Source organism: Heterocephalus glaber, unplaced genomic scaffold (genome assembly GCF_053883595.1).
Source record: "Heterocephalus glaber isolate CG9 unplaced genomic scaffold, H.glaber_assembly_v1.0 deba00001164, whole genome shotgun sequence".
Classification (NCBI taxonomy): domain Eukaryota; kingdom Metazoa; phylum Chordata; class Mammalia; order Rodentia; family Bathyergidae; genus Heterocephalus; species Heterocephalus glaber.
In genome coordinates this window covers 248,023-272,714 of record NW_028258205.1, presented here as the reverse complement: position 1 = coordinate 272,714, position 24,692 = coordinate 248,023, and the positions used below count along the sequence as shown (strand labels likewise).

Genomic DNA, 24,692 nt, shown 5'->3' with positions numbered 1-24,692 from the left:
GGATGTGGGCCCAGAAGTTACATGCACACGCACACACACACACACACACACACACACACACACACACACACGGGCTCTCTTTCTCTGGGATAAACCTTTAGATAGATAGATAGATAGATAGATAGATAGATAGATAGTAGATAAGATAGGTAGATTGATAATAAATAATAGACAAGTAGATTTATTGCACATAATTGACTGACTCAGTTGTGGAGCTGGCTAGCTAAGTCCCAAAAGCCATAGAATAGGCTATTAGGAAGGGCAGGCTGGAACACTCAGGCAGAATTTCTTCTTCCTCGGGGAAACCTGTTTTGCTCTTAAGGTCTTTCAAGTAACTGGCTGAGGCTCACCCACATTTTCCAGGATAATTCCCTTTACTTAAAGTCAGTTGATGATTGATGCTAACCACAGTCACAAAATAACCTCACAGCAACACTTAGACTAGTATTTGACTGAATATTTGGGAACTATAGCATGGCCAAGTTGACACGTGAAACTGGCACTTAATCACAGGCACCAAGGATTGGGACCATAAAAAGAGAGCTCTTTCAACAAATATGAAGTGAGCACCACCCCTGAGTACAGTGGTAAACACTCGAGATGACCTTCCTGTGCTCATGGGACTCACCTCACCCTTCCTCTCCACGGAATGTGAGCTGTGCACATCTCCAGAATTGAGCCAGGTGTGATTTGTTCCTGACCTCCCTCCCCCAGAGCCTAGCACAGGACCTGGCAGCTGGAAGATGCCAAGTAAACACTGCGGCAATGAACTAAAGCATTTGTGGGGCAGGAAAGAGCTGCCCTGTTTCGAGCAAATCAGTCCCACTGGTCATCTTAGTCAGCACCCCTTTCTGAGCCTTGGTGATCATAAACTTGAAATGGGTCATTTTCCTCAATGCCATCCTCCCTTGGCCTGCTCAGGGCACCTGTGCACAGCCATTCCTCTGTGGCCAGACCCACCCAAAAGCTCTTCCACCCGCTGGACAACAGCCCTTGGAGCTTGGCCAGAAACTTGGGTCTCCCACTTGGAAATGGCACTTCAGAAACCACAAGAGACCTCTTTGGACCAGACCAGACCCTTGCTAAGCTAATGCATGCTTTGTGTCACACAGAGTACAGAATGGAAAGGCCTAGGCCCACTCAACCAAAAAGACACCATGGATCATAGCCCTGTCAGTCTCCAGGTTCTCTGATGGAGCTGTGGGAGCTGCCACCCTTTACAGGAAGCAGGAAACTGGGAAGGCAAGGAAAACTGGGCTCTCTGTGAGCCAGGCCCCGAAGGCCCAGCCCCAGGGCATCTGTGGAAACTAGAATAAGGGCAGGACAGTCTTTGCTGACCAGGGCAGAGGCACAGTGGCCTCAAACCTCCAGACCGGAAGTGACCTCTAGATAAATGGCCCTCTAAACTGGAATTGTGACACAGTCTGGTGCTGATTTGCAGGTCCTTTATCTTAATGAAAATCTGTACAAACGCGCCCCTACTTACAATGGATGCACTTACATATTTTCACCTTTGTGATATGCAGAAGTGTTATGCGTGCAGTAGAAACTTTCCTTTGAATTTTGAACTTGGGCCTTTTCCTGGGCTAGTGACGTGCTGTGTGATGTTAGGATACAACTGAGACACTATGGTGTACTATGTTGCTAAGTTATGGTGTCTGGCAGGTTAGGTCATTAAAATGCATTTTCAACATAAGACAGTTTCATTTTATGATGAGTTTATTGGGACATAACCCCACTGTAAGTTGGGGAGCAACAGTATTAAGGTTCTGTTTTAGCAATTTGACATGTGTGATTTTGCATTTTACCAAAGCGCAGATTGTGACAGAATGGGAATGCAAAAGTGAGTCCTTCCATCATGGATACTTGAAGAAGTACCACTCCAAGCTGCTAATTCCCCACCCTGGTGGTGAATTGGCAAGGTAGAGGCTGATACGTATTTTCCATCTTTCCCATGGTGTCCCTCAAGTAAACTTGGGAACCAGTGGACCAGACATACAGAATCACCTGCACTCCAAACAGGAAGAGTGGGTACAATGTCCGAAGTTTTCAGCCACTCCTTGCATACCTCCAGCGTCAAGCAGCACCCCCACCTTGAGGCATTGCTCTGACCTCAAAATGTAGTGAATGTGAGAGCCTAGTGGCGCAGTGTCTGTGATCACGGGGTGCCTGAAGCCACGTTCTGCATGCAGTCTGCCACTTGGGCTGAGTCCCTCTTCAAGATGGCTCAGGAAGGGCTGTTTGCATGTGCCACCGCAGCTGCAGTGGCTCTGGGAAGACATAGACCTGGCCCATTGTTCACTCCCATTCCTGCACCGCCCAACACGCATGCCCCCTGGGATGTAGGAGGACTTGATTTGGTTAAGAACTGCACCACTGCTTCCATATCCACTCCACAAGCCCCCACACCTTGCCCCAGAACTACCTCCCCTGTCTCAGCAGGGACTAGGACTCTCAGATTCTCCTCTGCTTTAACCATAACCTCCAACTGTGCTTGATGTCCTTCTCATCAAAAGATGACTGGATAAAGAAAATGTGGTATCTACTGATAATGGAATACTACCTAGCTATAAAGAAGAACAAATGTGAGACATTTGTAGGAAAACGAATGCACCCAGTAAATATAATGTTCAGTGAAATAAATCAGACACACAAGCTTCAATACCATATGGTATTTCTCATTTGAGTAAATCAAAGTACAAACTAAGAGTAGAATAAAGGAGACAAGGGAGTAGATCTCTTGTACATAGCAAGGGGCCCAGGGGACCGAGGGAAGAGGGGAGGGGATGGGGAAAGAGGAAAAGTGAAGATACGCCAGGTACGGGATCCTAATCACCTCAGTGAACGTGGACATTATGTGCCATAAACGTGAGCTAAGATTAACAACATCAACAAGAATGAAAAGGGGGAAAGGGCAGCTAGAAGAGGAGGGGGACGGGGAGGGACAGAGGTTAAAAAGAAATACACTATTTTACACGCACAAGCCAGCTCCCCAAGCTGACTGTAAACTTCCTGTACTGCACACACGTACTAATAAAAGAGAAATGCCGGCCAGCCTTCAGCTTGTGCCACTTCAGAGCCACCTGGCCGTGCAGTCCCCCACCCTGGGCATCCAGGCCAGGAATGGGCAGTGGCAAGGACATGTGCTTCGGAGCACCAGTGGCTGCTCTCTCTGAACGCTCAGAACCAAGACAGGGATTCAGGCCACAGGAGTCCAACCTCCGCTCTCATCACATCACTGTGCATAGCTGGGAATCCCTGGCTCGTTCCGAGCCTCATTTACACAGTGGGCAGGTGCTGTGCTTGCAGCATCCACTCAGACACCCACTGTGGTGCCTGCCGGGAGGTGGGGAGCTCATCAGTGGGATGACTGCCATTTGCATGGAAGTGAGTCAGTTAGCAGGAGAGTGGTCTGAACAAAGCTGGCTCGGTGCCCTCTGCTCCCACTCTGTTGCCCTCCATGGTGGGAGGACAGCAACCTGGCTGGTACCCATGGCAGCATCTTCATAAGGGACTCCTTTACCTCCAGAGCCACGCAGCAGTTATGTCTTTTATTTTTATTGGCTCCTTAACTTGTTTTTTTGAAATTTTATTTTATTAGTACATGTTTGCAGTACATGAAGTTTGCATTCATTTTAAGGAGTGGGTACGTGTACTTAACAAAGCTTGATTCTTTTTATACCCCTTCCCCTATCCACCCACAACCTACCCTCTGCCTCTAGATCCCCTTCCCCATTTTCATTATTATTGTTGTTATTTTTAGTTTTAGTTCATGTTTATGACATATGATGTTTACATTCATCGTGGGTATTTGGGATCTGTACATGGCACAACTGAAATCATTTTATTTCCCCTTCCCATATCCCCCTCCCCTCACCCTTAGTCTCCTGTACCCTTTCCCATCTGCAGAAACTCTATATCCCTGTTTCCTTCTGTCAATCCTTTATTTTGCTCTTTATTTACACTTTGCCATACTCAAATGAGAGATACCATATGGTATTTAAACTTGTGTGTCTGATTTATTTTACTTAACATTTTATTTTCCAAGTGTATCCATTTTCCAACAAATGTCTCAAATTTATCCCTTTTTACAGTTGAGTAGTATTCCATTATGAATAGATACTACATTTTCTTCTATCCATCCATTTGTTGAGGGACACACAGGCTGCTCTCAGGAGTTAGCTATTGTGAATTGTGCTGCATGTATCCCTGTAATATGATGTCACTAGGTCTTTGGGGAAGATAGCTAGAAGGAGAATAGCTGAGTCAAATGGATTCTTTCACTTTATAAATCAAGAAGTGCCTGGTATTATAGAAACAGAAGTTGGACTAAGGCAACATGTATGCCCTACTCAAGAACTTCATAAGAGTCTTAAAATGAAACAAGAAATGTGAAGGACATCTGTGATGGCTAAATTACCCACTCCCTTGAAGGAGTAGCGCTCTCTCAGGACCTGAGGTAAAGGAATATTTCCCATTCCACTGCCAAGTCAGTGATACTGGCATGACCTTTTTGATATAGAAGTAGAGAAGAGAACATTGAAAGAAGAAAGGCTTTAAAATAGCTAAGTTGATTTTTATAGAGGAAGAGCAAAGAGGAAGACTTGATATAAAATGCGTAACTACAAATCCATTGAGGAAGGAGATTTGAGTTTATGCTGCTGAGAGAAATGGGCTAGAATCTCACTTTATTCCATATATGAGCACTGATTTTGAAAAGATTCAAAATCTAAGCAGAACAGGTGAAAACATAAAGCTACAGAAAAAAAAAGTAAGAAAACACATTTGTACCCTTGGAGAGGATAACGGTCAGACCTAAACTGAAAAGTTTAAGCTATAAGGATTGATGGATCCAACCCAAATTCTGGATTCTGTTCACAAATAACATACAAAACAAAAAGAAAAATGACAGAGATGAATAGTTTTGTAATGCTTAAAAACAACATAAGGAGATCAGTTAGCAAGAAGACAGGAGTCCAAATTAAGAGAATTTGAATAGGCAATTTACATGAGAAAAAAACTAAATAAAGGTTGAGGAATATATGAAAAGATGTCCAAACTCAGTAGTGATTAGAACAATAAGAATTGTTATGCAGGTGCACAGTGCTGTGTGGGCAAGGGGGAGGGTGCACTTGGGCCCCTGCTCCCTTGAGACTAGGGACCTAGTGACTTCAATATGCATGGCAGAGGTGACAGACTTTTCCCTTCCTGAGAAGAATGGCAAGCTTCATGGAAAACAGAGCAGCAGTCTGAAATAAGTAAATGTATGTGCAGCATCAACCGAGCTCAAAATTACAGTGCTGATTTCTTTTTTTTAAGTAAGAAACAGAACAAGATTTATAGCACAATAACATTTATGCAAATTAAAAACACATGCCCAAAACAACACTATATTTTATAAGAATGCATACATATTCAAGGACTCATCTCAAATGCATTAGGGTGGGTGCTCACACAGGGGGAGAGGATGAGGGACTTGGGATAAATGGGAAGAGAATATTCAAATGAAAGACGGGCTTGGCCTTGCAAATGCTGTAGGTGATCCCAGCCCTGCTGAGAAGTGCAGAGTGAATTCAATTTTCTGTACCTGAAATCCACAAGTAAGTTTTAGCAGTACTGTTGAGAAGGAAGAAAGAAAGGAGGGAGGGAGCGAGGGAAAGAGAGAGAGGGAACAGAATAAAGAGCCCCTGCTTAATGCAGACAGGACTGCTTTTAGGGTGAGGAGATGTTCTGGAATGAGACTGTGGTGATGGCTGCATAGCATTTTAAGCTACTACTCATTGTTATTGAAATGTACACTTTAAAAGGGTTTAAATGGTAGATTTCACGCAATGTGGGTTTTACCTCAATACAAACCACAAGAGAAAGAGAGGGAAGAGGGGCTGCCCACTCCCCACACCTGTCCCCACCAACTGTCCGTATCGCTGCAGCTGCAGCGTGGATGGCAGTGGCCGGCCGGGGCCAGGAGCAGGCCTCTCCCCGGATATCTGGAGCCAGCCGGCCCTTTTGCCTCACAGGCCCATTGTGATGATTGGGCGCTGATGGATGAGCAAGCACAGTGGCGCGGTGTAAAGGATTATTGGGGAATTTATTTACGACCGAGCTGAATTGCTCCTGAGTCCATTTTCTCTCCCTTACTCCTTCCTGACATGGCATCCACTTTCTATTTCAGTGACTTGGGATTCTGAGGAGGCAATATTGTGAGCCTCCCGCTCTCTCCTGATGTCAAATTAAAACGGGGACGAGAACTGTGCGGAGCTGTCTTTGGAGGGACACAGGCTGCAGGACAAGTTGGTGGGAGGCCTCGGGACCTTTCTTTCTTGGGTGGAGCTGCCAGAGGCTCTTTCTTCTCTTGGAGGCCCCCGAAGTGACTCAACTGGTGCCACTGGGTCTCAGGGCACAATCGTCAGCACCACAAATATCGAAACACAAGCGCCCTGTGTTCCTTCCACAGCCGCGTGCACCTTCTTGTCTACCGCAGTCCTTGATACAGACTGTCTGTGTTCTAACCAAAACCAAACAGCAGTAAAACAAAGATCTTAGGCCAGGTGTGGTGGCACACGCCTGCAATTCTAGCACCTGGGAGGCTGAGGCAGGAGGATGGCCACATGTTTCAGGCCAGCCAGAGCTAAATAGTGAGTTCAGGGCCAGCCTCTTTCTGCCTTTCCCCCTTTTCTCTCTCCTTCTCCTGCGCTCAGCCCTTTAACACTGCAAAACACCTCCCCACCCTTCTGTATGCACTGGACTTTTTGCCTCCCCCCTATTTTGTACATGCTGTTTCTCCCACCCTACGTCTCTGCCTAGGAAAGTACTCATCCAGAAAGTCCCTCAGCATACCTAACCCAGGGCCCCAGAGTCCTGCTACCAGGCCTGTCTTCCCACTAGGCTAGAAATCCTGGGTGGAAGGAACTTTGTAGAATTGTCCTCAATGTCCCCAGCACCCAGGGCATGGGACACTCCACTGGGGTAAGATTCTTCTCACTGATGTCTCCCATGACAGCATCACTCATTCACTCAGCAGATACTGATTGAACCCTTGCTGGATACAACAGGAAACATGGTCTTAGGCTAGTCAGGGGAGAGAGAGAGACAGACAGAGACAGAGACACTCTTTGAACCCAAAAAAGGAAGAAAGGGAGCCAACACAAGTGCCTGTGGACACAGGGTGCTATGGTGGGGAGTGACTGAGTGGTCAGAAGCGGGGACATTGCAGCTGAGGATGGAATGCTAAGAAAGCAAAGCCAGCAGTGCAGAGCTCAGTGGGTGGGGCATTTGGGCAGCAGAGCAATGAGCACTGTTCAGAGCTCCCTGAGACTACACTCCTGCACTTTCTGCTGGGGCTCCCTACTCCCCAGAGGTAGCAGCTTTGAAGTTGGTCCCTCTCTCGCTGGGCACCTGTGGCCAAGTACTTCAACTCTCTGTGCCTGGTTTTTGTGGGTGCAAACACAAACTAGGGAGGCCTGGCTTGTCAAGTTCATGAAGGGCTTCAAGGAAACCACATGTTTGAGTACCCAGAAACTCAGTGCCGCCATGCTCTGTAAGGCCTTGGTGCAGTGAGCCATGTGTGGTTTCTCCAGGAGCAGAACAGGGGCTGGGAGGTGTGGAAGGAGCTGAGAGCGCTTCTGTGGAAGGGCAGGTAGAGGAGGGAAAGAGCCAGGGAAGCAGAGAGCAGTGGGGAGAAGAGCAAAAAGTAAGCCAGCAAAAGGGAACTACAGAGGTTCAAGGCAGGGAAGATACTTCAGACGACCCTAGGACCCTCTGAAGCCCCAGCTGCAAGGGAGGGGGAAAATAGCCTGGTAGCCCTCTCCCAGGACCTGCTGCCATACCACCCCGCACCCCACCCCCATGGAGCCAGCACACCACATTACCCACCGTGACCCTTCCACTCCCAGACTGACCCCTCCATGGCCCCAGCTGTGCCAGTGAGCCCCCCGCTTTGCCCCAGAGCTGCACACAGAGCTTTGAGTGTCCAGTGTAGGTCCTTGGCCTGGCCTGAGAGGCAGCTAAGCTTTTCCAGCTGTAGTCATTCTGTGACCATGAGTCACCACAATAGGATAGGAGCCCAGATATCTCCCTCCCTTTCTTTCCTCCTTCCCCTCCTCCCTCCCTTTCTTTCTTCTTTCCCTCCTTTGCTTCCTTTCTTCTCTTCTCCATTCTGAGCTGAGCACAGGCTGATTTCTCCTCAAGATTCCTTAGCCCCACATGCGCACAGAAGCCCCCGGGGGGGTGTGACAGCAGCCACTCCAGCCCCGACTCCTCAGGTTGCAGAGGGAGAAGCCACTTCCGCCCCAAGAATGGCTTTGCAGGGCCACTGGTCCAAAAGGACTGGTCTTTCTAGGTCTACTTAAGAAAAACACTCTTAAAACAACAGGCAAATCTATTAACCAGTGAATATGATTTGCACGCCTTTCAAAAATGATTCACTACACAGCAAGATTTGAAAACAGACAAAAATCAGGTTTCAGCCAGCTCCCTTTTGAACCCCCAAATGTCATCCATCAGTGCTTACTCCCTCTGGCTATCATGTTATCACTGCAGAAATCTGGGTTTCTGGTCTGCGGTGGCTCACCTTGCATCTCCTACTGTCACATTGGGGCTCAGGAGCAGCTCTGGGGTCCCACGCCCATGGTGAGCAGGGTTTTGAACCCCACGCCAAGGTATCCAGCTGCTGACCATACCTGCAGCTGTCCTGTCTCAGAGGCTCTCAGCACTCAGCAAGATCAGACAATCACAAGTCACTGCCTCGTCTCTGGGCCAAGAAAAACTGCTCTGTGCTCCACACGGTCAGAAGGGAAAAAGAAGCGCAAGATCATACGCACTGTGACCCTGTTGCCAGGACTCTGAAGGCCGCTTTCCTCTTTCGCACACTCTGTTTCCTGCCTGCCCACAGCCCCACAACTGCACAGAGCTGGTGTACTCCTCGAAGTCACTGCTGTGGGGACTGCAGCTGTTGCCTAAAGGGCTGTGCTTTATTTTCCAGGTATCATAGGAAACACAGACACACTGACATAAGCTAAGAAGTCAAGAAATACACTGGGCTCTTCCTTCTTTCAGCAAATATTGATTGGCATCTCCTCTGAGCCAGGCACTAAATGGGGACAAGGAAATGTAGCAAACAAAATACTAATAATAACTAGTAATAATAACTTGATCAATCTGGGCTAGGAGGAATCTCTAGAGCCCCCAAAACGTTGGGCTGCCTTTTTAAAAAGTCTATTTTAACCTGAAACCGGGGGCCAGAGAGTACAAAAGAACGGTCAAAGCCAGGAGACATGGGTCACTGTTTGGGGGGTCTGGCATGAGGAAGGAGTGGGGGTCTCTCCGAGCCAGCTGCTCTGCCTAGCACATGGAATACCTGGGTACCAGGCATGAAATCCATCTGCAGAGGTGACCCACAGTGGGACAGCCAGCGCAGTCACAGAGTCCTGTCTGCATTCCCAATTCGCCTGCGCGGGTCGTCGCTTTGTTAATGCTATTTAATAAGCCCAGTGGCCCAGATGCCTGTCCGCAGCCCCAACTGGAAGGGAGTCTTCCAGACACTGTCCCTCTACATCTGTCACATCTTGTCACTGCCTCTCTGAATTCAACAGGCCCAGAGCCAGGCACGTAACCCAGAGAGCCCAGCCCTATGTCTTCCCGCGCAGGTCGCAGCTGCGCCCTTCCTTTCCCTGGGCAAGAAAGGGGCTATCTAAGGCATGTGCCAGAAGAGCCTTAGATAGAGCCTTAGAAGAGCCCTGTGCCCGCCGCTACCCTCTTCACGTCCCCTGCTGCCTGAGTGTTTTGCGCTGTCCCCCTCCCCCGGAGTGCACATCTTGCAGAAGTGCTCCCCCAACTTGCAGGGTAGTGCAGCTCCCGATGTGGAGCACGGGCGCGGGCTGTGCTCTACTCATGGCGCGAGAGCGCCCCACCCTGCTCTGCGGTCGGAGGCGGAACAGCATGAGAGCGAGCCGTCTAGAAAGGCAGCCTACCATCCCTAAGAAGGCCGGATCCCGGGGCCAGGCTGCTGCTGGCCCCAGCCCTGGCCAACCGGCCACCTGCCCACCCTGCCTCGCTCAGCCTCCAGAAATTTGGACCCCCCCACACACACGGAAGACCAGCTGTGTTTTGGTGGCAATGCGACAGCCCCCGGTCCCCAGAGCCAGAGTGCCCCAGAGACCATGGCTGTCCTGGAGATAGGAAAACAGGCTGCAAGCACAAGGCCCCCCTTTGCCCATGGGCTAACCTGGAAACGTCTGATCATTATCACTGCATCGTGCTTCCAGTCTAGTCCAGGACCTAAGACCCCCTCTTAGTCCCCTACTTTGCCCTCTTAGACCCAAATGGAGAGTTGGACTGTGGCCCAGGGACACAGAACCTCAAAGCCGGAGGCTCATCTGTAGTTGCAGGGGATGCTCACTCCTCTACATGGCCTCTGATGCCATCACTTGGAAGCATTCAGATGTGGCATAAGCCCAGGCTATGAAACTGAGTTGATATTTAAATGACCTAACAGCAAATTGCTCAATTTAATTTGCTTACTAAATCCAATAAAGAAAAAAACAAGAAAACCCATCTAATTAAAAACATTGATCCATAGAAACTGGCAACTCCAAAGGCCTTGCTGGAAGTTAGCACTTGAGTGATGCAAGAGTTATGAGTTATGATAAGAAATCTATTCTCCTCCTTCCTCCAGGAAGGCTGCAAAAGGCCCTGAGAAACTCCTCCCTTTAAAAACGGGGAAACCGTGTCCAAATGGGGAAGTACTTTGTTCCATTCAACCAGCAAGGCCAAGCTAACTCCAGGAATGGAGAAGCCTAAGAAAGAAGTGGTTCCGTGCTAAACTCCACCCACTCCCGCCTCAGACCAGGGCCCTTCTTCAACATCTTGGCTTGATTGGCCTCCTGGACCTGGCACCCCATCCTACTTGTCCAGTTAACGTCAAGACCCTGGGCAAAAATGATATTCTCAGGGACAAATTGGTCCATGGAGGGCAAAACAGCAGCTTCCTCGGCCCTTCTTCAACCGCCACCCAGTCTGAGCCAGAGGAACACACAGCAGGTCCTCACCAAGTTTACAGGAGCCATTTATGTAAGGCATTCTCACTGGAAGTATGGAGTACATGTCTTTAATCTGTTGAGAAGGTTCTGTTCTACTTCTAGTCTCCTGATAGCTCTTACCATGAACAGCTGTAGAATTTAGTCCAATACTTTTTCTCCAACTAGTGACAGGACCATATGGCTTTTTCCTTTCCTCTGTTAAAATGATGACTTTTGGGGGTGGATCTTCCAATGCTGAACCAACACTGCCATCCCTATAATAAAACCACTTTCTACATTCTGCCAGATCTGACTTCTAAGAGTTTGTTTTGTTAAAAAATTTTCTGTCTATGTTCATACTTTTTTCTTCTATTATCTTTATCCAGTTTTAGGATTAGCACAATGTTGAGTGCCTAAAATGAGGGGAGAAATGTTCCTTCTTTTTCCTGCTTTAATTGTTTGATATAATTTATCAGTTAAAATGTATATGAGCCTGCTGTTGTCATATAGGTAGGTTTTCAAGCTAGGAATATACTTTCTTTAATAGGTGCTATTCAAATTTTATGTTTCCTCCAGAGTTAGTTTCATTAATTTGTCTTCCAAGGTACTTCTTAGAAGTTGTCAAATTTATTTCAAAACAGATTTTTGTAATATGCTTTCTATGTCCTTTTAAATTCTGTAAAATCTGTGGTAATGTCCCCTAGATCTTAATATTGTAATTTTTAAAATGTATAATTGATATTGTGTAACAGGAAGAAAAGGTTTAAAGGTGCAGGGGAATTGGGAGGGGTAGGGGAAGGGAAAAAAAGGGAAAGGAAAAAATATGAGAAAAGGAAAAACAATGGAAACAAAGTCTATGCAAATAAGGAAGGGTTGAGGGGGTGAAGGGAGGGCAAGGGAAGGGGAAAAAAATAAGAACCAAGATACTCATGTAATGGTACAAGATCCCAATGATGAATGTAACTGTATTTTATACCGAAAATGTACCAATAAACTTAAGGGGAAAAAAATAAAAGAAAGACGGTTTCATTGGATACGAAGATAATGCTCCCTTCTCCAACTGCTCTTCTATGCTATTTCTAGCAAAGTCCCTAGCAACCGGAAATGGAATGGAACTGCCACCTGACTGTCATCAGGTTACAGGTCTTCCAGCCCAGTGTCCCGCCCAGGCCCCAGCCACAGTGCCGAGGTTTATTTGGACCTGCACTTAACAAAGCTGTTAGCTAAAACAAATGCATCTTCAATGCCCTCCCCATCGGGGCTAGTTGTACCTGGCTTGGTGTCAGGCCCTAAATCAGGACTAGATTGTCCTTTCAGGAGAACGTCTGCCTCAGAGAGAAGTGAAATCACTTAGTATTTGGCAGCTCAGTTCCTGCCAGGGGAAGGTGACTGCAACTGAACCCACAGCTAGAATGGTATATCCCTCCTCCTGTTGGGCCAGATGGGGCCCGTGCCTGCCTACTCCAGATCCCTATTCAGGGCAAGAAGCTCTGCTTTCAGCAGAGCCCTCTAGGGCCAAGTATACACACACACACACACACACACACACACACACACACACACACACACGACCTCCCTCTGCAGGTAACGTTAGCTACCGATGGGCAGGATGAATCCCACTCACAGACCTGAGCTCAAGGAACAGGGACTAGGAGAGCCACAAACAGATAAGCTCTAGAAGGTAGGCTGCAGAACAACCAGGGCTGTGAGAACTGGCAGTGGGGTGAGGCCGAGAAGGAAGCCAGCCATTGTGGTGCCCCCAACATTTGCCATTTAAAGGATGCTATGCCATGTCCATCGCTGCTCTAAGTACTGGGGATTCAGAAGAGCTCTTGGAAAAGATCTCTACCTCAGGGCGTGGATAGTCTAAAGAGGGAAGGGGACAGTGCACTGGAAACAGACACACAAAATGACTGGGGGAGTGAGAAGTGCTGTGGGGAGCCACTGAGGGGCTGGGGCTCTGGCAATGGGGCGCTCTCTGAGGGGTCCTTTGCAGTCCTGAAGACAAGGTGTCAGCCACAGCAAGACCCAGAGGAGGACGAGTCAGGACAGCAAGTATGAGGCCACTGAGACAGGAAGAGAGAAGCGGGCTGAGGACAAGAGGGGACCAGCACAGAATCTACTGGACAGGACCTGGGGACCACAGGCATGAGTGAATCTTCTCCTAGAGTCATGGAAAACTACCAGGAGGTTTCAAGCAGAGGAGTGATGAAATGTGTTTTTCATGTTTAAATCTCTGGTGGGCAGCTGGGGAATGGGTCACAGGGGCAAGGGCTGGAGCCAGGACATCACTCCAGAGGTGACCAGCTGTCCAGGGCTGAGGTAGGGGCAGTGGAGCTGGGAGAGGTGCATGCCTACAACATTTCCTGGGTGACTGAAAGTGGTGGGTGAAGGAAAAAGAATCCAGGATGACTGCAGTGGGTTTGGCCAATGTGGTGAGGATGAGCAGGCTTGGGAGAAAAGTGCTCAGGAAGTGAGCTATAATGATGCTAATTTTGAAGCTCCATGGTGGTGTCAAGTAGCTAGTTGGATATATACCATCATTTTTACTGCCTTTATGTAGGACTGGAAAAATCATTTACATAATAAATTTCTTTCCATCAACTTCAAATATGCTCATGTTTTACTTTAGCTCAGTGGGTTTTGCAGACTACTAGTATATTTTCCTGAACACACATGCAAAAAAGTAATGACGACCATAGTGCCCAGGTCCCCTTGGAATTCAACTGCAACATTTCTTCCTTCCCCATCCTCCAGGAGGGTCTGGGCACCTAGCATGGATGGCGCCATTGGCTTCTACACTTGGGAAATCCTGAGGCATTGGTTGGAGATAGCCTAGCCCAACAGCTCTCCCAGTCTTGGGGACATCCACCCGACTGCCCAGCAGACCCTGCTCAGTCCCTTGCTTGGTAGGGGGAGTCACAAAGGAGAGCCCACTGCACTTTCCTGAGGTCCATGCGCCCTCTGGTGGGCGGGTTCCTCATCTATGGTTTCCGGGGGCTTTGTTTCCAGAGTAAATAGGGAACAAGTGGCCAGACTACCTTAAGCTCCAAACCAAGAAACAAGTCAGTGCTGCTGAGTCTGGAATTTAGGCCAGATTAGAACAGGGATGGCAGCCTGTAAGCCACACGGGCCGCCAAGGTAAAGGGCCAAAGGAGAGGGTGAGCGGTGGATGGGAACACAGGCTTTTGTTTCCTATAAAGGTCACCAAGGCAGAGAAAAGCGAATTGGCGGCCGTATACAAATAGGGCAATTTACTCCCTGTGGGTATATTCAAAGGAAAATAAAAAGCATTCCAATTTAAACATTTTAAAATTAAGAGCAGAGAACATCAGGCTGTGCCGCATAAATACAACACATAATGGAAAATGTACTTCAGTTCTTACATTACAGCCAGTTACAGAAGAGAGACGGGGGCGGTGGCCAGCAACCGGCAGAGTCACGCTCCTGCTCCTGCGGAGAGAGCTGCTGAGAGGGAGTGGGGGGGGGGGGGCTGGTCAGAAACAGATCCTGCCTGTGGTGGCTGACATCTAGGGCCTCACACGGGTACCCACATCATCCACGGATGTGCACCTACACAAGGCACAAGGCACACACTCTCTCTCCAGGTCACTGGAGATAGACATTCGGGGCACAGCAAAAGGTTGTGGAAATTGGACCCGAAGATATCTGGGAAAAGGGGCGTTAGGGAGAGGGTGGAGCTGAGCCCTGAAGTCTGGGACCCAGAGGGACACCTGCTTTGCACAGGGAAAAGCAGCTTCGAGACTCATTGTGCACCCTGTGATGTGGGCTGGGAAGAGGACTTCCTTTGAGGGGCTGCACTGAGGGTGAGCCAGGCTCCAGGGAGCAATATGACAGAGCTCTTGCTAAAACCAAGGCAAACATGTGCAATGCAGTCATGCTCCCGGCCCTGGCCCCGGTGCCAACCTAAGTCTGCAAAAATAACAACTCTTGCAGGTTCCAGCACTTGGTGAAAAATGAACTCCTTGATGCAACCTTAGCAACAAGCATCTTAGCAAGCAGCCGCCTGAGTCCCCAAGGACTTCTCCTCCTGTTGGCTGGGCCTCTTGAGGTGAAAGGGCTTAGAGGCTTCTCTTCCATCCTGATACCCAAAGGAAGCGCAAGCACAGAGCACTAGCCCATCATGAATGCCATCTCGTGCCGCTACCACTCCAGGGACCATAACGTGGGCCTGAGGTGTCACAGACCCCCTTGAGTGAGGTTTCCCCTGGTGGACACATTACCATAAGCTAAGGATGGGCCAGGAAATGACACTGCATTCCTAAGAAGTCTGGCTAGAAGAATGAATTCACATAAAAATACCTAGTGACACCAATAGCACAAGCAATGCAAGGGAAAAACTAACAAACTGGACTGCAATAAAAGCAAAAGCTTCTGTGCATCAAAGGGCACAGTCAATGGCGTGAAGAAGCAAGCTGTGGAATGGGCTGACATGTTCTCCAATCATACCTGGTAAGAGGGTTATAACCGCAGTGTTTAATGAACTCCTGCAACTCAGCTCTGTTAAAATGGTTGAAGAACTCGAATGGACATTTCTCCAAAGAAGATGCACAGACGGCCAGCAAGCACGTGACTGTATGCCCCAAATCATGACCCATCAGAAAAAAGCAAGTCAAGGCCACAGTAAGTTATCATCTCACACCAGTTAGGTCGGCTACTGTAAAAACACCAAAAAACGAGGAATGTTGATGAGGATGTAGAGAAATGAGGAAACTTGTGTTCTGGTGGTGAACTGCAAAATGGTGGAGCCCCTCTGGAAAACGGTCTGGCAGTTCTTCCAAAACTTACAAGTAGAATTATCAAAGGATCCAGCAACTCCATTTCTGGGTATATAGCCAAAAGAATGGAAAGCAAATGAGATATTTGTGTAGCTATGTTTATAGCAGGAGTATTTAAACAGACAGAAATCATAAAATTGCCCAAGTGTCCATCAACACAGGGAATCATATTCAGCCCTAAAAGGGAAAGGAACTCTGACAGAATTCCAATGGGGCCTACCACCTGGATGGGTATTGGCAGTGGTATGCCAAGTGAACTAAGCCAGAAACAAAGATCAGCAGGATCAGCAGGTGTTTCCATTTCTATGATGTTCCTAGAGTAGTGAGATGGGGGAGCGGCAAGGAGCTGTTTAAGGGGAACAGAGGTTTGGCCTTGTGAGATGAGAAAGGGTTGGAGATAGATTTCATGGCAATGTGAATATACTTCTTCATTCTTATTTTTATTCGCCCATGTTTGCAGTGCACACTGATCACATTCCTCGTGGAGCACTGGTGCACATACATAACCCATCTTAATTCTTTTTTCATCCCCTTTCCCTCCTCTCCCTCCCCCCTCCCTCCATCCCTCGGTCCCCTTCCCTTTTGCCAAAGATCTATGTCGCTGTTTCCTATTATCTTTTATGTTGCTCTTTAATTTACTTATATTTTGGGTTTCTCATGTAAGAGAAACTATTCAATATTTAAGCTTATGTGTCTGATTTAATTTACTTAGCATCTCAAGGTGCATCCATTTTCCTACAAACGACTCGTTTATCCTTCTTTGTGGCAGAATAGTACTCCATTGCATGCAAATACATTTTCTTTATGCACTCATTTGTTGATGAACATATAGACCACATCTGAGATTTAGCTATTATGAGTTGTGCTGCTATAAGCATGGATGTGCATGCATCACTGTGATATGATGTCTTTCACTCTTGGAGGAAGGTACCTAGAAAGGGAATAGCTGAGACAAGAAGAATTTCTACTTTTAGTTTTCTGAGGACTTTCCACACTGATCCCCCTAGTGGTTACACCAGTCTCACTCCCACCAACAGCCTCACCAGCATCTGTTATTATTTGATGCCTTGATGAGAGCCATTTTTTCTGCAGTGAGATGGAACCTCAGTGTTGTTTTAATGTGCATTCCTCTAATGGCAAAAGATGGTGAACATTTTTTCATGTATTTGATGATGCAAATATACTTAACACTATTGAACTAGATTCTTAAAATGGTGAAGAAGAAAATTTATGTGGGTTTTACCACAGTGAATGAATGAATGAATATTGTGCATGAAGGTGAAGGCACAGGAGTCTGCAGCTTGACCTTCTTGCCCACAAGCCAGCACAGGTCCCTCAGCCTCCTGATCACCTCATGACCTCCAGGAGGCTTCCCCGGGCAAAGCCAGTGCTTCCTGCAGGACCTGGCTGCTGACAGGTGGAAGCACATGCATCTAGGTCAGTTGTGTCAGTTCGCTCACTCACTCACTCACTTCACTCAGTGTTCACATCTCTCGGTGGCTCTTCTGGGCCAGACATACGGCTGAGGCTGCAGAGAGCAACGTGGGTGGGAGGCTATGGTGGCCTGGCCCTCAGAGAGCCCACAGTCCAGTGGAGAAGCGTCCCTTCCAGAGATTAACAAGAATCAGGACAAGGAGGCTCCTGGGCAACGTGGCAGCCTGGAGATGGGGGTGATTGTCTGCCTCCCAGGGAAGTGGTGGGTATAGGTGAGGGCCTTCTCCAAGGAGCCAGTGCCAGGGCTGTCCTAAAGTACCACCAGTGTTTGCACAGGCAGGGGAGGATGGCACAAAGTACGCCAGGCAGAAAGAGTGGGGGGTGGGTGAGGAAGGATTAATGGAGGGAAGAAGAGAAAGTAAATACAGAGTGGAGCAATACATACTGCTCAGAGTTCGAAGAGATTTACTAACTTGTAAGTGCCCCTAATGCACATATTGACTTGAAGTCTCCCACCCACTGCCAACTTTCAAGAACTCTTCAGAAACGCCCTGCCCTTAGGAGTGGTGGCCAAAGCAGCCAGGTAGCATGGCAGGCTGGGCGCTTATCAGTAGTCTTGTTCCTTATCTCCTGTTTTGGAATAGACCAGAAGCCAAAACCTCATCATCCTTCTGCCCCAGAGAAGACTGCAGAACCCCCACTCCCAGCTGGCAGGCAGGCAGGCAGACAGACAGACCAGTCAACAAAGCCCAGTGGTCCACAGGAGGCAGGCACCATGTGTGCCATGCTGCACATAGGCTTCCCAGACCAAGCTTTCCCTGGAGACAGGACAGCTCAGCTGCTCTTCTATTCCTTCTTTAAGACTGGGCAAGCTGAAGCTCCCGGAAGCACAGCAACAATCCACACTGTCCACAAGCTCAGCTCTTAGCTACACTTGGAGGGCAACTCTTGGGTGGTTCAGCCAAAAACTAAAGCCTCAGAGAGACTCTAGGGAGAACCCTAGCGGCAGGAGAATGGAGAACATGCGTGTGAGTCTGGAGGCCTATAGGCTCGGCTAGATCTGAGGCCAAGGCAAGGCTGCAGGGGCCACTGGGCCCCAAGCTTTATGGCTGCTCCTCGCCATCGGGCTCAGGGCTGTTCAGCCCGTCTGAAAAGTAGTCATCTTCATGCTGCCTCACCTTGGTCTCCAGGACCGTGATGCGCTGCTTCAGCTTCTGCTGGGCCCCTGTGTACTCCGCCAGCAGGCGGCTAAAGCGGGTATACAAAGTCTCCATGTTCGTCTCCAGCTGCTCTAGCTTCTCCTGAACATCCACCTCCATGCTGGCTGCCACCTCACTCTCGTCCAGCAGCCCCTCTTTCATCAGGATCTCCCGGCCCCTCTCCTCTAAGACCTTCTTGGCATCAGGGTACTCAGTCACCGCTTCCATAAGATCATCCTTGGACAAGCAGAAGAGGTCTGAGTAGCCCAGGCTGCGGATGTTGGCTGTGCGCCGATTGCCCATCTTGCTGCCCTTAATGTTAAGGATGCTGATCTCTCCAAAGCAGCTCCCAGCTGAGAGGAGGGCATATTGAGTGATGCCATCATCAGCCACCACTGCCAACTTGCCCTCCTTGATTATGTACATCTCCTTGCCAATGTCCCCCTTGCGGCAGATGTAATCCCCAGGGCTGAAGACCTGAGGACGAAGCTTCAGGACCAGCTCCACCAGCAGGCCAGCCTCGCAGTCCTGGAAGATTCGCACTTTCTTGAGTGTGGACAGGTGGACGTTGATAGCTATCTCGGCCCTGAGTTTGGCCGGCAGGTTCTTGAGGACTTCCCGCTCATCTACTGACTTCTTATTGGTCCACAGGTAGTCAAACCACCTGATGACCTTGGCTTCCATCTCCTTACTAACCTTGCGGAACTGCATGTAGTGTTTGACGGCATCAATCTTGGCCTGGAATTCTGCCCGTGTGGCATTCATGTTGGAGATCATGGAGCCCACGTTTCCCACGATGGTGGCAAAGATGAGGACACCGATCAGGAAGTCAAAGATGACGAACAGGAACTCTTCATCCTTTACAGGGGGTGGTGTCTCCCCAATGGTGGTGAGAGTCAGTGTAGACCAGTAAAGGCAGTAGATGTACTCCCTGGCCAGGTAGCCATACTCAGGGTCAGTGATGTTGGGGTAAACCCACGTGTCCACCCCAAAGCCGATGGACTTGGAGATGGCGTAATAGATGCAAGCATTCCAGTGGATGATGACCAGGATATAGAGGACCAGGTTGCTGATGCGGAAGATGTTGGGGTAGCTGGTACGTGTCTCTGTGCGGTCAAAGAACTCAAACATGCGGGCAAAGTGTAGCAGGCGGTTGAAGCGCACCTCAGGGTTATGGATTCCCACAGCAAAATAGATCAGGTCCGTGGGGATGACGGAGGCCACGTCCAGCTTGAACTGCAGGGTGTGGATATAGTTGTCTCGAAGTTTCTTGGTATCTTTGACCAGCAGCCCCTGCTCTAGGAAACCTAGTAGACATACAAGCCAGTATGTCACCCCTGCCTCCAGGCATGTCCCTCCCTAGAGGTTCACACTCAGCAAGGACCAAATTACTCCCTTAGCCCTCCTTCCCAACGAAGAATAGAGCTCACATAGCAGGGCTGACCAGACAGAACTCAGGAGACCACTCCCAGACCCAAACCTCTGGAAGCACACAAGACCATGAGATTCAAAGCAAATCGGTCACCTATTGGAGTCCCAGCCAAGCAGTTGAGGCCAATAGCATGTCCAGTAGTTTCCCTGAAAATTTAGACTCAAGTCTTTGGGCTTGTGGGTCCTACTGCTAACTGTGCGTCCCAGCTTCTCACTGACCTGTGCGCAATCGGATGAAGAGGTCCGCGATGTAGATCAAGTCTGAGAAGTAGTCCAGCACCAGCCACACCAGGAAGTAGCCCCTCTGGAGGTCACTGAAGCAGGCTCTGCAAGAGAACATGGCTGGTTTCACCTTCAATGTCTGCCAACATTCCCTGGAGAGCCCAACTGGGTGCCTATTTGTGCAAGGCTAAAAATGGCCACCAGGGGCGCTAGCGAGTCACAGTCAGCCTGGTGCTAAGCAGACAACAGGTAACTCCTACCTCCACCACTGTAATTACACAGACATCACGCCTATGCGTCACTATGGCCTACTTCATCCATTAGACCATGACCTGCAGGAAGGCAGATCCCAACTCAGTCATTAGCGCATGCCCATCCCCAGCCCTGGGCACCAGGACTCAAGTGCTCAGTGGTGTCAGTTGAGAGAATGAATAACTCATCTGACGAACAAACTGCAGTGCATTGCTGACTAGCCTCTGTGCCCATCACTCTACATGCAAGGAGTGATTAAAACATATGGTGTGAATGTTTAAATTTTAAAAACACATTTATTAGAAAGCCACATAGCCATGAATCTCCCTGTCTTCCAACACACTGATCCCATTGTTCTTGCCACGTTTCAAAGCAGTTCTGAAGTCCTGTTTCCTCAGTGACTTTAGATGTGCTGCTGTGGCTGCCTCAGTGTCCTGAATGGATTCAAAAATGTTTCCCTTTCTTGGTCATTTGGCTTTGGGGAAGAGCCAGAAGTTGCATGGTGCCAGACTCAGTGAATGGTTGGTGGATGAGGACGCAGTGTAGTGTCTTCATGAGCTTGCTTTCCCTTTGGATGGCACTGAGCAGCAGCATTCAGTGTTTCTGATCACACCTAGTAAAGACACTCAGGAAAGAGGACTCTAGAACTGGTTCAGAAAGTGGGAAGAATGAAGGGATAAGTGTGTTTGAAGAAAGAGGGAGTACTTTGAGGGGGACTCATGGCAGTGTGGCTTTTACTGTCATAATTCTTTAAATTTAAACATGCATCATACATTTTGATCACCCTTTACACACCCGTGATCACTGTAAATGTGACTGTTCCTCCTGGTGCACATTCACCAGATCCCCATCCAAATGCTGCAGGACCAGCAGTGCCTGCCACCCTGATGGCCCAGCACAAGGACTTTGCATGTGCTGCTTCCACCCAGCCTAACCCTTCTGCCAACCTCACGTATCTAAGCAGCTGACTTCCTCCCACCAAGTAGGCCTAGCCTCCTCAGAAGCCTTGGCTGCCCTTTCTAGCAGTTCTCTGCCACCAGACCCTGGAATCGTCTTGCCATTTCTCTTGTTTCATGTTTGCAGTCGGTGTCCCCAACTAGACTTCGAGCTCCACGAAAGCATAGTCCATGCCTGCCTTGCTCACCATGTTCTCCCCAGCACTGAGCACAGAGCCTAGCACCCACTAAGTGCTCAGTGAAGAACCTGCTGAATGAGTGACTGAGCTGAAGGATGGAGTTGAGTGGGGAATGCTGTAGGGGGAGAGGGCTTTGAAGACCAGCCTTAGGGCTTGAACTTCATTCTGTTGGCAATGGGGAGCCACTGAAAGGTCTCCATGGAGTGAGTGGTGTGACTGAATCCATTTCTACACTGAGTGGTAGTCGTGCTGGAGGGGGAATGGGTGCCTGCAAGGAATGGAGGGGCTGCTGTAGCTGCATCGGGGAGAGCAGAGTGGTCTTACGTAGGGCAGTAGTACATACGCAAAGAAGCAGGAGCAGGTCACAGAACTGGGAAGACAGAAGTGAAGGGCTGGTGGCATACTAAGTAGTGAAGAGTGTTGGGGTTCACAGGGTAGACACAGGTGCCATTGGCAGCCAGGGAAACCCGGGGGGAGGTGTGGCTTGCCATGAGCTATGTGTCCACAGCTGGAACAGATTTGTTTCTGAATCCTGGGGCCCATACACTGTGCTGGTTTGTTTACCCCCTCCGAGGTCCCTTTCTGCTCACCTAGCCACCAGCAGGCACCAGTTGTAGAGAACGGGCATGGCAATGACAAAGAGCCAGCGGTAGTACCAGTCCCCAGCAGGGTCCAAGACAAATAGTTGAAATTTCTTCCTGAGGAGTTAAACAGAGGCTAGGTTTGGCCAGGTGCCGCACGGTATCAGCACTCAAGCTCCCAGAGGCCAGAGGCTCCCAGAAAAGCACTGCGGATGGGCATGTGTGGAATGAGGGGTAGGTTGGCTTAGGGCTCCAGTTTTCAGAGACCCACAATCTTGAGCCAGGCAGGTGGAGGGTGACAGATGCCCCTCTTCCCATTCCGACCACAGAGAGGACCTCTGGATTCACTTGCTCGAAAGGCATATCTGGGGCAGAGCTTTCAGCAGGATGCCTGTTGTCACATCCCTCCCGGGCAGAGAGAGAAACCCCAGGCAAGTGAGTGCACCTCACCCTCTCTTCTCGGTCCCTGGCCTCTAGCCTCCAAATCACTTTCTCAGATGCTCTGTCCTACCTTCGCAAGGGCCCTTTTCCTCCACTGACCAGTGGTGGCGAAAGTTGGCTTGGCCAGACATCAGCAGGCACCCGCTCATCCCTCAAAGAACAGACCCTCCACTCGGCCTTCTCTACCCTGCCGCCTCTCCTGCTCAATCATCTGGGTCTTTCGCACCGACTCCCTGCATGTCCCCTTCCTTGCCCACTGAGGAGCTGGAGGCAAGCCTGCCTTCATCAGTACAACCAGAGTGCACCCTCCTGGTGCATTTACTGACTGCCCACAGTGACTTCATGAGCCTGGAGAGAACATCTGGTATGGGAGTGTCTAAGGCCAAAAAAAGCCACCAGAGGTTCCCATGGTGTGATTCCACTGGCTGTTGGAGAAGCTGTGGGTAAGGACCGTGGAAATGTTCTGGAGTTAAAAACAGCAGGTGTCTCTGCCAGCCCTTTCCCTGCTATGACAGGAATTGGCCTATTCCCCGGTCTGCCCCTGGCAATGGCATTTGAAGCCCCATTCAGCACTCCTATCACATGTTTGGGAGCCCTTGAGCCCCACTGGCTGGACAACTGTACTTGGTGGCCTTTCTCTCGCCGTCCTTGTCTCCTTTGCCATCTCCTTGCTGCGTCTTCACCGTCTGAAGCTCAGGCCCACGGAAACGCTCAAGGAATGAGTCAGGCCTAGTTTCCTCCTCACGGAAATTCTTGTTGGCCCAATCTCTTATAATCCCCACCAGGCGTACAACCCTAGAGGAGAGAGAGAGAGAGAGAGAGAGAGAGAGAGAGAGAGAGAGAGAGAGAGAGAGAGAGAGAGAGAGAATGAGCCAGAAAGGAGACCTTTGCTGTTCTGAGAGGACTTGCCCCTGAGAGCTCATTGTCTGGTGAGAGAGATGGAACATGAAGAGGGAAACGGAAAGACAAACAGGCCAGGCCATGATTTCCTGTGTTCTAAGAGTTGGGATAGAGGCCAGCACCTAGAGCAGGGACTGGGGCTCCGGGAAGGACCCGGAATGCATTCTGGGGGTCAGAAATTAGGAAGATGCCCTGTAATGTGAAGAGCAAACAAGGAGTCTTCAGGGTAAGATAGATGTTGAGTTTAGGCAAGACATACCAGGGTGATTTCCCCGTGCATGGCCACCTTGGGACCACCTACCTAGGCCCCTCAGCTGGGAAGAATACCTCCAGCCAATGCTGAGACTGCTGGCCACTCCCAGCTTGCCTCACAGGAGCCTTGGAGCTGCTCGGACCTCTTCGGTCTTACAGAAAGACCTAGTGGGGCTGTGAGGAGGGCCATGGTGTCCACCCTGACAGAGGGGCAGCAGGTTAGTGGAGGAACCCACCTTTGGAAGCCACCCCTCCCCCGGCGAGGAGCATCCATGTCGGCCAGCCTCTGCAGTTCAGAGGAAGTATCATCATCGGCTGCAGACTGCGGCCTGCAGAGAAGAGGAACAGATTTGCTGGATGTAGCGGTGCACACCTGTAATCCCAGTACTCTGGGAGACTGAGGCAAGAGGACCACAAGTTCAAGCCCAACCTGGGGAACTGAGGGACTTAATGAGATCTTGTCTCAAAATTTTAAAAAAGAAGTTTAAAAAATGGGGCTGAGGATGTAGCTCAGTGTGAAGGCCCTGGGTTCAATCACAGTATCACATATTAAAAAAGGACCAGATACAATCCAGTGTTCTCTGGGCATGACTTGTCTCACCCCTGAAGCATGCCAAGAAATCTCAGTGTCCCATTGGAAGAGGTCATGGAGGCAGCCGAGAGGAGCAGACTAGCAGACTCACCTGCTGCTGGTCTTGTGCTCGTCTTTGCCATTGGCCTTGATGGCAGGGGCTGCGCGATGGTTGTGGTTATTGGCTGGGGAGCTTTTCACACCATTGGATTTTTCTGTCATCCTCCATGTACAGCTGGGACTCACCTGCCAAGGACACAACCATGGAAGGTCACAGAGTACCCTGGTACCCTTTGAGGACAGACAAGCTACTGCTGAGTAGTGTGAGAACAAAACCAGGGCCCAGCTAGCTAGTTCATATGCCCAAAAAATTCACAAGGGTAAAGGAAACAAGAGCACGTTTTGTAGTTTGGCACTGTCTGCATGTGCAATGTCACATCGGAGCTGGAGGAGTTCAGTC

The 24,692-nt window shown here is 49.3% G+C and overlaps 1 protein-coding gene across 1 annotated transcript; it reads right to left on the bottom strand.

The window, feature by feature from the left end:
- Nucleotides 1-15,985: 15,985 nt before the first annotated feature.
- On the bottom strand, nucleotides 15,986-24,472 carry Cnga2 (cyclic nucleotide gated channel subunit alpha 2). The gene is made up of 6 exons (XM_004871075.4): nucleotides 24,345-24,472; nucleotides 23,898-23,990; nucleotides 23,134-23,304; nucleotides 22,078-22,185; nucleotides 20,098-20,204; nucleotides 15,986-19,754 (listed from the first exon to the last, which is right to left on the bottom strand). Exons 1-6 carry the CDS (start codon nucleotides 24,452-24,454, stop codon nucleotides 18,352-18,354), a joined length of 1,992 nt encoding a protein of 663 aa, XP_004871132.1. The 5' UTR covers nucleotides 24,455-24,472; the 3' UTR covers nucleotides 15,986-18,351.
- Between the last annotated feature and the right edge of the window lie 220 nt (nucleotides 24,473-24,692).